This window comes from Alosa pseudoharengus, unplaced genomic scaffold, assembly GCF_046254945.1.
Source record: "Alosa pseudoharengus isolate Yale_2024_CS ecotype anadromous, Long Island Sound unplaced genomic scaffold, YU_APseudo_1.1 YU_APseudo_1.1_scf_5, whole genome shotgun sequence".
Taxonomy (NCBI): Eukaryota; Metazoa; Chordata; class Actinopteri; order Clupeiformes; family Clupeidae; genus Alosa; species Alosa pseudoharengus.
The window spans coordinates 32,932,252-32,945,549 of NW_027468837.1; the positions used below are offsets into that span (position 1 = coordinate 32,932,252).

The 13,298-nt window shown below is 42.6% G+C and overlaps 2 protein-coding genes across 3 annotated transcripts in view; one reads left to right on the forward strand and one right to left on the reverse strand.

Moving 5' to 3' along the window:
• The window catches only part of LOC143103846 (uncharacterized), a 29,367-nt gene extending 27,877 nt beyond the window's left edge, over positions 1-1,490 (forward strand). For both annotated transcript variants that reach the window (XM_076267688.1, XM_076267689.1), the window contains one exon: positions 1-1,490. In XM_076267688.1, coding sequence (XP_076123803.1) covers positions 1-414 — 414 coding nt within the window. In that variant the 3' untranslated portion in view covers positions 415-1,490.
• Positions 1,491-1,577: 87 nt separating this feature from the next.
• The window catches only part of cacna2d3 (calcium channel, voltage dependent, alpha2/delta subunit 3), a 34,913-nt gene continuing 23,192 nt past the window's right edge, over positions 1,578-13,298 (reverse strand). The window contains exons 16-36 of the mRNA XM_076267690.1: positions 12,752-12,835; positions 12,396-12,467; positions 12,227-12,288; positions 11,336-11,403; positions 11,195-11,240; positions 10,945-11,042; positions 10,518-10,611; positions 9,073-9,168; positions 8,860-8,981; positions 7,189-7,266; positions 7,031-7,092; positions 6,617-6,661; positions 5,734-5,796; positions 5,072-5,142; positions 4,817-4,892; positions 3,431-3,471; positions 3,248-3,303; positions 3,018-3,129; positions 2,586-2,698; positions 2,184-2,266; positions 1,578-1,832 (exon numbers count right to left, since the gene is read on the reverse strand). Coding sequence (XP_076123805.1) covers positions 1,740-1,832; positions 2,184-2,266; positions 2,586-2,698; positions 3,018-3,129; positions 3,248-3,303; positions 3,431-3,471; positions 4,817-4,892; positions 5,072-5,142; positions 5,734-5,796; positions 6,617-6,661; positions 7,031-7,092; positions 7,189-7,266; positions 8,860-8,981; positions 9,073-9,168; positions 10,518-10,611; positions 10,945-11,042; positions 11,195-11,240; positions 11,336-11,403; positions 12,227-12,288; positions 12,396-12,467; positions 12,752-12,835 — 1,635 coding nt within the window. The 3' untranslated portion in view covers positions 1,578-1,739. The remainder of the gene's footprint in view (positions 1,833-2,183; positions 2,267-2,585; positions 2,699-3,017; positions 3,130-3,247; positions 3,304-3,430; positions 3,472-4,816; positions 4,893-5,071; positions 5,143-5,733; positions 5,797-6,616; positions 6,662-7,030; positions 7,093-7,188; positions 7,267-8,859; positions 8,982-9,072; positions 9,169-10,517; positions 10,612-10,944; positions 11,043-11,194; positions 11,241-11,335; positions 11,404-12,226; positions 12,289-12,395; positions 12,468-12,751; positions 12,836-13,298) is intronic.

Below are 13,298 nucleotides of genomic sequence, written 5' to 3' on the forward strand. Positions count from 1 at the left end.
TCCAACCCGTGTCATGTGTACAGCACCATTCCTGACACACTGGACGTTTCCACCCAGCAGGGCCCCACGTACAGCTTAGCACAGGCAGGAAGGGACCCACACACCACCCAGCAGAACCCCACCTACAGCTTAGCACAGGCAGGAAGGGACCCACACACCACCCAGCAGAACCCCACCTACAGCTTAGCACAGGCAGGAAGGGACCCACACACCACCCAGCAGAACCCCACCTACAGCTTAGCACAGGCAGGAAGGGACCCACACACCAGCCAGCAGAACCCCACCTACAGCTTAGCACAGGCAGGAAGGGACCCACACACCACCCAGCTGGGCCCCACCTACAGCTTAGCACAGGCAGGAAGGGACCCACACACCACCCAGCAGGGCATGACCTACAGCTTTCTGCAGGTCTAATTTCACTGGTCCTGTAGTCTTTAAACTAAAGCTATAACAAAATGTGTACAAGCTACTATCATTGTGTCAGTAGACATATAACTGTGCCATCTATGTAGTCAATAGGGCACTGTACTGCGAGACTATACAGTATGAGGCTGTGGCCAAAATGCTTATATTTCTTGTCTTCTGATATATTCTGTCAGTAGTGAAACAGCCTGCAAGAATAAGATGAAAACCTTATGGCCAAGACAGACAACCTAGAGACACATGTGTAGAATGAATGTAGACATATGTTATCATTTGGATCCTATGGTAGAATATTCATATAACAAGACAAGATTCCTTATAGTGTATAACAAATTACAGTTAACACATTGCTAGCACGTGGTCTTGTTTTTCTGTTCTGTCTCCAGTAAATACAAATGTATTTTTATCTACTGAAATGCTATGAAATGACACAGACTCTGTACTCAGGCTAACACACAGTTAGACTCCAGCTGTACAGTGGAAAATATGTCTTTATTTGTTGTTCTTTTCTCTTGGGAGGACATAATGTACATAGGTCTTTGAAGCTCTTTATAAAAGCAATGTTCTTAAAACAGGCAAGTGTGGGGTTTCAGTCTGAGCCTAAAGCTCTGCAACGAAACCCACTGACACTGTGGTTTAAATGCTTAATGGCATGGCTATATGCTCATGTACTAACAGTTTCCTCAATCTGTCCATGCATTGTTTTAGTCAGAGTTACTTCTTCTATATGAAATCACCTCAGCTGTAAACATGAAGAGGTAGAATGAAATGAACAGCTTAACATTTGTCACTCTTTTTATCGATTAAAATCCACACTTAACACATCAGAGTATTCAATAGACAAAAGCAATCAAGGCAAAAACGTCATTCCAACAAACTGTCACATCACCTTTGTAGGTACTGTAACATTTGAATTCACTTTTCTTACATATTTTGAAAAAGACAATGGCTAATTTGTGTTCTAGTGTGTGAAGTCACTCTGACCAACAGAGGTATGGCCCATAGTGTGTAACAAATGGGATTTTGTCTTTCTAATAAATGGTCTTTCTTGGAAGACTTGTACTCTCTGGTTGGCTGTTTTGTCTGTATGTTCTCTGCATGTTGTGCTCTAAAGGGATATTTCCCTACAAATCAGAAAGATTTTCTCTGGACAGTGGTCACCATTTGCTCCTGGATAAGCATGATGTGCTCTGATTGGTGGTCTCCATTGTTGGCTATTAACATGGTTTGCTTTGATTGGTGGCATCTGATACTTGTCATCAGCATGGTGAACTGCGATAGGCGGCTTGCTCTGGTCAGCATGGGGTCCAAGACGGTCACCTGGTGATGAAGGTGATCAGTAGAGGAAGCAGAGCAGCCATGAGCTGGGGGGAGAGAGAAGAGGCCCCTCCACACTCCCTGGCGTTCTCCTGCACGCACACGCACACAGACACACACGGGCACACACACACACACACATGGGCACACACACACACGCAAAAATTAGTTTTGTCATGATCAAAAGGAGGGCAAATGATACAAATCAGGAGGGCAAATGATGCAAATGATACATGCTATACAGTATTATTGATAGTACCCTAGAATTATGTCATACAGTAGATAGATAGATAGATATACTTTATTGATCCCCAAGGGGAAATTCAACACACATGTCATTCAGTACACATGCAAGCCCTCCTTTTGATCATACAGTCTACATGAACATTTCTATGAGATGCATTTGTATTGAATTTTGTTGTTTTGGGGGAAGCGTGTCCCACCTCAGGATGGAAAGGATGACAGGAGTCTGGTCTCTTCCTGTCCTTCTGGAACTTGAGGCGCTCACACTTCAGAGACTCGTTGTGTTCACAGGAGTCAAAGACCAAACACAACCACACAGACTCACCAACAGAGGAGCCTTTGTGTAAATAGCATCATCACAATGACAAGATGATAACCACCATTTTTCTTTGAAAACATGTAGCTATCATGTAGTCTATTTCTATATCACTTTGTGAGAAGCATGAATCAACATTAGGGCTGTGACGTTTTAGAAACAAACTACAGAAGAAAAATGAATGTGAATTATCCTCTATAGCCTAATCCACAATTTTCCACTTTTCCCCCCTAATAATGACATTGGAACATATGAGCAATGACACCAGCATTTCAGGAAAGGATATACATGATCTCAATAGGCTCCATGCTAACTAAAGGGATGGAGCTACAATCACATTTGTTGTCCACGACAACCATGAAGAGGTTACTGCTGGGAATCTGCTGAATGACAAAAGTCCTGCAAACAAGAGAGGCAGGTGGTTAATCAATGAGACATTCCATCGTTATATTTCAAAGATCTAAAAACATATGTTTTAACAGTGTGTACGCTTCCTGTAGAACAACTGGTGTACTAAATGAGAAAATGCAGGCTAATGGAGGGCTATAACAGGTATTTTCATATTCTTTCAGTGCTGTTTTTATTATAACTATATGTTTACCCCATGCACATTTTAAGCATCGCATGTTAAAGTATTGAGGGCAACAGCACATCCTGAGTGAGCAGAGCTTGGTTAGGTGATGTTGTATGCTAGTGTGTATTTTAGACTGTAGCCTACCTCATGCAGCCCTCACAGTCAATGTTTCCGGCTGTCTCTTTGATGGTGCGCTCAGAAACGAAGGCAGGGTACTCTGTGTCACAGGGAACCATATGGAGGCGACCCCTCTGACCTCGATCAGCTGGAGACGGTTAGAGAATCGGCAGAGATAGTGATAGGAAGAAATGATGATGCATAGGTGGACCAAAAAAGAGTCTGCCCCTCCCCTCCCTCCTAAAATGGATACCAACCTTTAACTGAGACATCAACATTCCACCAACTGTACAGGTTAAACTCCAAAAGAAATCTGAGGCAGCAAAGAAGGAGGCAAGACCAGATATGAATACAGGACTTCTTGACAATTTAATAGACCTATGTACAGTCCAGTTAGTAAGCTGTTTTTCCCAGACAAAAAAGATAGCAACCCTACTTACATGATGATTTCAGTCAGGAGCCATTTTACTGCAGAGAATGGCTGATGAAACAAATATCAACATCAACATGAGCACCAGAATATGTTGCAATCATCGGTTGTGTGACAATCGGGATTATGAAAGGCACACAATAATGATGACCCTGCAGAATGCTGGAAAGTGCATGCTTTGGGATGGTCACCTCAGGCTTTCACATGCCCAGATCCAAGCCCCTTGTGTTTAGCTCATGCAGAGTAATTATACTACGCCTTGGAGTCGTTTTTGCAGTGTTATTAGCAGTGTATGCTATTCGTACCCTGGTGCAATTAGAAGTGAATTCTATTCGTACCCCAGTGAACACAGCAATGTGTCCTATTAGTACCCCGTCTGGTACAAATATCAATGTATGCTATTCGTACCCCGGTGCACACAGCAATGTGTGCTATTAGTACCCCGTCTGGTACAAATATCAGTGTATGCTATTTGCACCCCTGTGCATTTATTCTGGCATATTGATCACAAAATGTAATAATAATAAAAAAAAACAAGCAACATGTTTTTGTTGTTGTTACGTAACAGGGTGTGAATAGCTCAGCTGTGTAATAGACACTCTGAATAAGGTATCATGCTGTTTGCATCAATGTATAGTTAGAAGTGGATGCTACTCGTACCCTGGTGTATATAGTACTGTATGCTATTTACACCCTGGTGCATGAACTAGCTAATTGTTGCAATCAAAACTTCCGTTTGAGAACCGATTTCTTGTTCAAATTGCACGCCTTCTCTCTAGAGACGTTGGTACACATGCACACTCACTCTGCCAAAACACATCACATGGGAATCGAACCCCAGTCTCCCACGTGCTAACCCATGTCTGTGACCACTGCACTATCTTCTTCCACAAGCCAATAGCGTTTGCAGGTAATCTTATAGTTTATAGGCCTGAACGTCATATTCACGAAATTTCTGTTAACTAACAAACTGACGGTTGTATGTGTTGTATGTGTTGTGTACTGAACCAAGATTATGAAAATAAAACACAACTTTTCAATCTAAAACTTAATCTGAACAGATATTAGTGCCGAAACCTTTCAGAATTCTTCACTTTCTGCTGACAAAAAATGTTTTTTGTGCACATGAGCAACGTCTTTTTGTTGTTATGTCACAGGGTGTGAATAGCTCAGCTGTGTGGCCAAGGCTATTCATACCAGGGGTGTAAATAGACACTCCGTTACTAAAATGGTCCACAGCCTTGTTTCCTGACAGTTATTTATCTTTGGATATTCATCTCTGGCTGAGTGTTTGTGTCTATGTGTCCACTGGGGAACCCCAGTATATGTAAGCATCATGTTGGTGTGCAAGCAGGCAGAGACAGGGGTGTGTTGTGTGAGAGTTCCCCATACTTACATTCAGCAGGGAATGAGCACTGTCACCACTTCCTGCATACTCTTTACACAGCGCCTGGTAGTCATACAGGGTTATCCTAAATGGAGAGGCATACAGCTATCTATTAGGTGAAGAATTGTGTGTGTGTGTGTGTGTGTGTGTGTGTGTGTGTGTGTGTGTGTGTGTGTGTGTGTCTGTGTGTGTGAAAAAATTGAGAAGTTATGTGGTATATGTGGTGGTAAGTTTGTATGTGGGTGGGCTGTGTGTTTGACTTGCTTTTTAAAAGACCCCATAAGGAGTAGCTTATTCATCACAGCTCCCTCCACTTCACCGAAGAACAGTCCTGTCTGTTGAACAAATTGAGAACAAGGTCACTCATACTCACACACATAGGCTACACACACACACACACACACACACACACACACACAATCTTTAATGCCAAGCAGACACTGATTCTGGTGCAAATTTAGCTCTGAATCAGTCAGATCCGGCAAACTCTCGGGCCAAATCCCTGTCCGATTTGTCATGTAGTTTGAGCTGGCTCACGCTGCCCGATTAGAAGACGTAACAATCAACATGCCAGCTCTGGTCTGATCCAGTTGGACAAGTCAGACTTTTTTATTGATTGTTTTGCAGTGTGAGCAGCAAACGCTTCCGAATGAAACGTGTAGTGTGAATCACCATGTGGTATGCGATATCTGCAGTATCTGCCCGGCTTAACACTCCTGTGGTGTACACTTTGGTGAACCACATGTGTGCACACCAGAGCATGACATGCACTCTTGCACACATATGCACACACTCACATGAATACACCACATACAGGGTTAAAGGTAAAGTAAATAAGCTGGTATTTAGCAGGTATGTAGCTGATTTTACATATCCACCACACATGTTAAGAACATGATAAGCACTACACTATGTAGGAAGGTCACCTGTGTGTACTCCTCTGAGACCAGAATGAATCCATTGTTGTCTATGAGGTAGCACTTGATGTCCTGGTGGAAACAGAAAGGAGCTGTGAGAGGCCTGACACACACACACACACACACACACACACACACACACACACACACACACACACACACACACACACACACACACACACCACGCACCAGAACAGGAATAACGACGTGAGCACACAGGGAACCGAGAGAAATATGGTGTAGCAACAGAAATGAAACACACGGCCCGTATGACCAAAGAGAACCGTTCCATCAAAACAGAAGTGAGGTGCATGAGTGTCTAGGTCTGTTAAAGCAACAGCAAAGAACTTTCCCTCGCGAGCACGCTATTTGTTTATCCAGCACCGGCTTTGCAAATAACGATGTCCACAGACAAGGTAGAATATTTTGCATGACTTATAAAAGTACGATGTATTGCGACATCAGATGCAAGTCAAATTTGTAGTTTCTTATGTCTCATTCCATCGAATTACAGATCCGCTACCCGATCTGGCAAACTTACATAGTGCGGTTATAGCCGATAGAGGGCCGCGAAGTGAATGCAGAAGTGCCGTTCACCCTGTTACGAGTTGATGAACCACTGAAACGATTTTGGAAACATTATTTAAAGGTACAAAAAACTCTTTGGTGTTGCTTTAAACGAAACCAGAAAAAAGCCTAGCTTTGCTTCCTCTAGTGTCATATGAAAATAGACAGTATATGTACTGTCACAACTACATAGCAACAAGCCAGACATTCAGTAGCTAATTCTGTATCACACATGTCTAATAGATAGATAGATAGATAGATTACTTTATTCATCCAAAGAGGGAAATTATGGTGTTATAAGCTGGCAAGGAGAAGTGCTTTTTACCTCATTGTCACAGCTGATTGTACATTTTCCATCTAGGGCTGCACACTGCCAGGACAGAAACCACAGGCCAGTTAGTCCTCTGTGTACACATTATCACAGCTTGCTTCTTTGACAGAGGACACCATGTTTATCAGTGTCCTGCAATGTTCTCAATTAGAGCATACTGTACGTGCCCCTTTTGGTAAGATCATTGTGTGTTACTCTAATAAGCAAGTGTATGTTCAATAAAAGTTAAACACACTATGTTAAACACACTATTTGAATACAATTATAACACAATCATATGACTACATATTGTGCCAACAAAATATGCCTAGTACATAAATATATTTCAGTATGAATAGCATTCTCAAGTATGGATAATTAAAATTAAATTGGGTTTAGATGAAAACAGAAAAGATTACAACTGCTTGCCTGTCGACTGGCTGTCCAGAACTTTCTCTGGAAGAAGTCCAGCTTCATCTGTATCCCTACAGCTGAGAGGAAATGGCATGGAATCAGACCACTAAAGTACACATACAGTAGAGACACATTCAATATATGCTTTTAGTCCACCTATCCAGAGACCTTACCAGCTACAATCGGTGACTTTCGGTCATCCAGCAGTTGGATAGCGGTGCTGGCCAGAACAACACTTTTGTTTTCCATGACTTCACAAGAAAAGAACAGAAGGAAAAGTCAAGAACACACAATCAAGAGAAGTATTTCTCTAGGGCACCTGTATGCACAGTAAGGAGTTTCATACGGAGAACCATGTCTTCCTTTATCCACAAGATGGCAGTAAAGGCCCAGTGAGTAAGTGCTTTATACCGAGATCTCAACAAAACCTGTGCTCTGCCTGATATTAAAACAGCTGACACTCTTCCTCACATAGATATCAAAATATTTATTTTTGATAATTTGAGGTGAGAGGGTTTATCATTTATCACACAGACCATAAAGGAACTACAGTATAGAGTCTGTGATTCCACCTCAAGAGGGAGAAATATGAGTGTTATATATTACCATATACCACATATTACCATAGATACCATACACTTACACATTTGTTGAGAGGGTTATGAAACCTCTCTGAGTGAAAAATATCTAGGCATTGGCTACACTGAATAAGACTGTGAGGGCCAGATGTACGTACATTTGCGAACGTAACGTTATCAGCGCCATGGACAAACCGCAAACTGCGAACGCTGACAGACCCAAGTTTCCGTCGTATTTATCAATCGTTCAATCCTTGGTGTAAACTGCGCCTTTCTCTGCCTCTCTCCGCCCATAAACGCAATTTACGAACGTCCACAACTGAATGGCAGAGCCTACAAGTGAATGAAGTTTACTGATGACAACATTAAAAAGAATCAAACGTTTAGCGATCATGAAATAATACCATAGATGATAAGATGTCAATGAGCAGGGAGATAATGAAGATCAGTAGTTCTACTCAAACTACTTGTGAACGTAGGCTATGGAAAATTGGTCAAATCTAGCAAGTAGGAAAGTTTAAGTGAATGACGTGAAAGTAAGACATTCGAAAGGCCAACGAAAGTTAATGTTGCTTTTGATAGTAGCCTACAAAGACTTGCAAAACTGGTGCTCTAAATAGCGATTCTGTTGTCTTTGAAAGGTTCTCTTATTGATGCATTGAACTTCAATTTGGATTAACACCTGCTTTTACAAGGCGCAAGTATTTAGGCGCAGAATAGACGTGCGCTTTCAGGAGCAGTCTTTGTACATACCGCGGAATACATAATTAGGCGCTCTTTACTCTTCCCCTCCCATCTTTTTACGCTAAACTCCCACTTTCCCCTGGATCCTCCCATGAATGCATTTGCATGACATGACAATCGCAATCTGCCACTTTCAGCTCCCGCGACAGGCAGTTTGCGCTTTTACATCATTGCGGCCTGTTTGTACATCCCTCGCAATGATTTTACACGCACGTTGCGAAACAAATACGTCTGAAGTGGGCGCAAAAGCGTTAGTACATCTGGCCCTGAGTGCTATGAAATTAGATTGACTGTCTGTCACCAAAAGTAGGACAGCAGCCACACATTAACCTACGCTACAATATGGGATGGTCTGTCACATCTCTAATCATTAAGTGTCCATGAGCCTATGAGTACAGTATGGCTAGGATGAACTTTAGACCTTTAGTCTTAAGTTTAGTCTCAACCTTAAGCTGCTTAGGTGACGTTTGTTGGGACAGTGAGAGCTGAGGCGCTCCCCACCTCTTAACCAGGTGAGCTCACCTGAGCTGAAGGGGATGGAGTAGATGAAGGTGCCAGGCACCTGCTCCGCTGCTCTCTTGTACCACAGGGGGAAGTGGTCAGCGTTAAACACGCCCTCTGTGTCCTCAGCCGTCAGGATGTCTCTGTGAAAAGGCCAGAGAGGGGGGTGGTGAAGAATGGGAGATTTCACACAGGGATGAGGGACTGAACTAGAGTTATCGGAATTGGACTCACTGATTGGTCAGCTTCTCCGGGTTTACAAAGAGGTTGGTCCTGGAAAGGCCAGTGCGTGTGCCCAGAAATGCGATCTCCACACCTTTATCAGAGTTCCTGTGGACACGGAGGGAAATCACGCAATTTGGGTGCAAGATGGTGACGGGCTGTGCTGCCTCTGCACACTGCACACTCTACAACACACACACACACACACACACACACACACACACACACACACACACACACACACACACACACACACACACACACACACACATAAACATTAAACAACAAACAGGCTGATTCCTTTAATCAAGGACTGGATTGGGATACACTTTGGCTCAATATATCTTAGACTTCCAAAAACTTCCCATCAGCTGATCCAATAATTAACCTGTTCAACTTCTAACCTGCAAGCCAGTCTGAATTTAACCCAGCCGAATTTAGCTGGTTGCACCAATCAAATCATCCAGTTCGGCTTTATATGAAGCTAGATGTCTAGATTTTGCAATCGCGTCTGTTACAAGATATTGCTAGCGCCATAACTTCACAGGAAACAGTGATTAAGGCATTTCTTTTGTGGGGAAGAAGGATGTTTTGGCTATTCTCCCTACAGGATTCACATATTTCGTTATTTCGGAGTTGCCGGTTTGAACCCCGACCAGTAGGAAGCGGCTAAGTGTCCTTGAGCAAGGCACCTAACCCCTCACTGCTCCCCAAGCACCGCTGTTGTTGCAGGAAGCTCACTGCGCCGGGATTAGTGTGTGCTGCACCTCACTGTGTGTTCACTGTGTGCTGAGTGTGTTTCACTAATTCACGGATTGGGATAAATGCAGAGACCAAATTTCCCTCACGGGATCAAAAGAGTATATACTGTACTTATCCAAATTGTGTGCACAGGCATTTTTCCCCTGTATCGTTTGAAACACGCCCCATAATCTCATCCCAATTATGCACTACTAACAACTTTAAGGCTATGCAATTTTAACTTTCATTTATTAAATGATGACTCCAATCTGGATACTATGATCCATTGGCTTTTGACTATATTCTCAAAAGTTCTGGTTAATTTATTTGGACAACATTGTAAATTACAGAATATCACACCACCGGATTAAATAGCCAAGAGGTCCACTTTGCAAATGAAACTCCTATGTAGAATTCAAGACCTCTGGACCCCCCTGTACACTGAGTTCTCTTATTTTGTAGGCTGTATGCGTAATATACTGTACAGTGTGTACAGTAATTCTCTGTTGTTGTTGAGTGTTTTTCTTTCATTGATCTACTGGTAATATCTTTGCTTAGGTGTATTCTTGTACTTGCATACATGTGTATACACATAATATGTCAATGTCCCTCTACCACACATCAGACATCACACCCGATATATCATGTTCTGTTTGTAACCCCCAACCACAGGTTATTGGAAATCAATAAAAAGTTGATCACAAAAAAAGACTCACTCTGACTTATTCAGGGCCAGCCCAGTCCAGTACGCCTCCATGGGTGCAGTGACCACAGCATCAAACAGCACCTGCTGGATCAGCTCCCTGTCACCTGCAGCATCCCACCAGCAACAATACATCACACACAAAGATAGGCACACACACATCACACACATCATTGCTGAAATAACAGCTTTCAGTCTTTTTTTATTTGAAATATTTTTCCAGGAGGCTAATACTGTCTGAGAATGTCTTAGAAAAACATCAGTGTGATCTGATATTGTTCAATTCTTCAAACAACACCATGTTGTACAAGTTGTACTCTTGCTGTTGAAGCTGACAAACTGAAAACATCATGCAAAAATACTACAAACATGTAATGGAGTGACAACTTGATTTAGACCCAAATTCTATATTTCATTAATGCTCCAGGTGGGTGACTCACACTTAAGGTGGGGCTTGCGGCCGGTCAGGTAGAGTTTGATGGCCTGTATCTGGGTCAGGTAGCGATGCTCATGGTGTTCATCTGTGTTGCAGTAGCTCCTATGCACAAAACCAGTTCAGCTGCCAGTCAGCTCAAAGTCTGAGAACATTGTGCCTGCTATGCTTTACAAACACGCTTTCATGCAGACAGATAAACAGAGTCAGACGGACACACACACAAATGCCCAGCCCACATATATAAGTGTGTTTACCACTCATCTGCCAGGGCTACATCCTGTTGGTCAAGGTCACGCAGGCCTGTAGGATGAAGGAGAAGCAGCAATATCTGTGTGAAGCGTGAGCAATGACTAGAATCCACTACTGATACAGTGAAACGTAGAAAGTGAAAGTACCTGCATCTATTGAGACATTTCCTTTGAAGAAGAATTTCCCATGGCCTCTGGTGAGCGCCACCCCTACACTGAACACAGCAGCAAAGCAATATGATCAGGACATCAGTGGCATCTGATTCAACACTCCTGAATGGACAGTATATCAGTCAACCTGCCTACTAGGGGTGTAAAGGTACACATATTCGTACTGAACTGTTTAGGTACAGGGCGTTACAATACAGATGTTTATCGAACGTTCCAGATGCAGTCTATAACAGTTATCAGCAGGACAGTTTTGTACTTGCAGACCATGTTTCAAATTCGAATTCCCACACAAATATATTAACCCATTCGCGCTGGATGCTGCATGACGCAACATTGACCCTCCCGCTGGATGCTGCGTAGCGCAACATTGACCCTCCCGCTGGATGCTGCGTAGCGCAGCATGCTTTTTATTTCATGTTTCTAGGTGCTACAGAGGCCTAGATATTAAATTTTGGTAGACATTGACAATTTTTAGTATGTTTTCAGAAAACCCTCAGGAAATAAGGTTATTTAGTCTAGAATGCCATAGGATTCTATAGGCGTTTTTAGCAGGCATTTTAGGAGTAAATGGGTTAAGTGGCAGACCATATGTCAGTTTAGTCAATTATCGTCAAAAAACATTGGACACCTTTTCAAAAAAACATCCCCGTTGTGTATCAGCAATATTGTCAGTGAATTTTAGGTAAGCAGTACCTACAGGTTTACTGCACTGAAAATGAACCGTACTGTGACTTCCACCGAACCGTGATTTTTGTGTACCGTTACACCCCTGCTGCCTACATAGGGACACTTCAAAATACTAACATGCTGTTATGCACATAATGTTGTATGTGAGAGGAGTAATGAACATGCAAAAACTGACTCTACCTAAATGGGGTCCCTTTGATGTCTGTGTAATAGTAGTCATTGTGCATTTTCAGGACACGTTTCTGTTGGCAAAATAAAGAGCCATCTTAGTACAACTAGACCATCAGAGCTAAATTCAGGTTAGTTAAATTATTAAACAAGAAGGTGATCAGATAGTGTCTGATCTCACCCCTTTATCAGCAGTCCTCATCACTTCCATAGAGAATGTTCCGGTCTTTCTGTTCACCATGGCATTACGCAACTGAGGGACAAAATAGTGCAAAAACCATTCACTAGGGAGAAGAAACAGAACTGAAAAAATATTGTCAAAGCTTTGAAGTGCAATAGTTAAAATATCACAGACAGAGTGCTGGCACCTATCTAGTGTAAACCCACTAATCCCACTTCTGCACTCATATGGTAATTAAATCAAAAGTACATAATAATGCCCATAGAAGTGTAGAAGTGGATTCAGATAGACACTACTTTGTTCCAGAATTTCCCCAGGCATCATCATAAAATAGCCTGTGTCCTGAGTGCACATACAACATCATCTGTGTCCTCCCACTCGACCTCTGACAGGTCAACACTGCTGTAGTGGGGCTTCCTCCTCTTCTGGCCCTCCTGGTACTAAAGACAGGAAACACAACGTGCACACACACACACACACACACACACACACACACACACACACACACACACACACACACACACACACATACAAAACACACACACACACACACACACACACACACACACACACACACACACACACACACACACACACACACACACACACACACACACACACACGTCAACATTAGCTATAATCAAATGTCACTGATGAGCTCTATGCCTGATGTTGAGATGATGAAGCAACAACAACACACCCCACTGCAGAATGAACTGGACTCTGTTGCACCCTCTTATTAAATTATAATTGGATACATAGATATCATATGGTATGCTTTTAGCATCAGTATAGTATGTGGGTTTGAACCAATAAAGGGCAACAAGCGCCAGCTCAGTTTGGTCATAATGAAAACAGTCCATGTTCTGTCAGTTCAGTGCAGCCTTTTCCTACTTGCAGTAT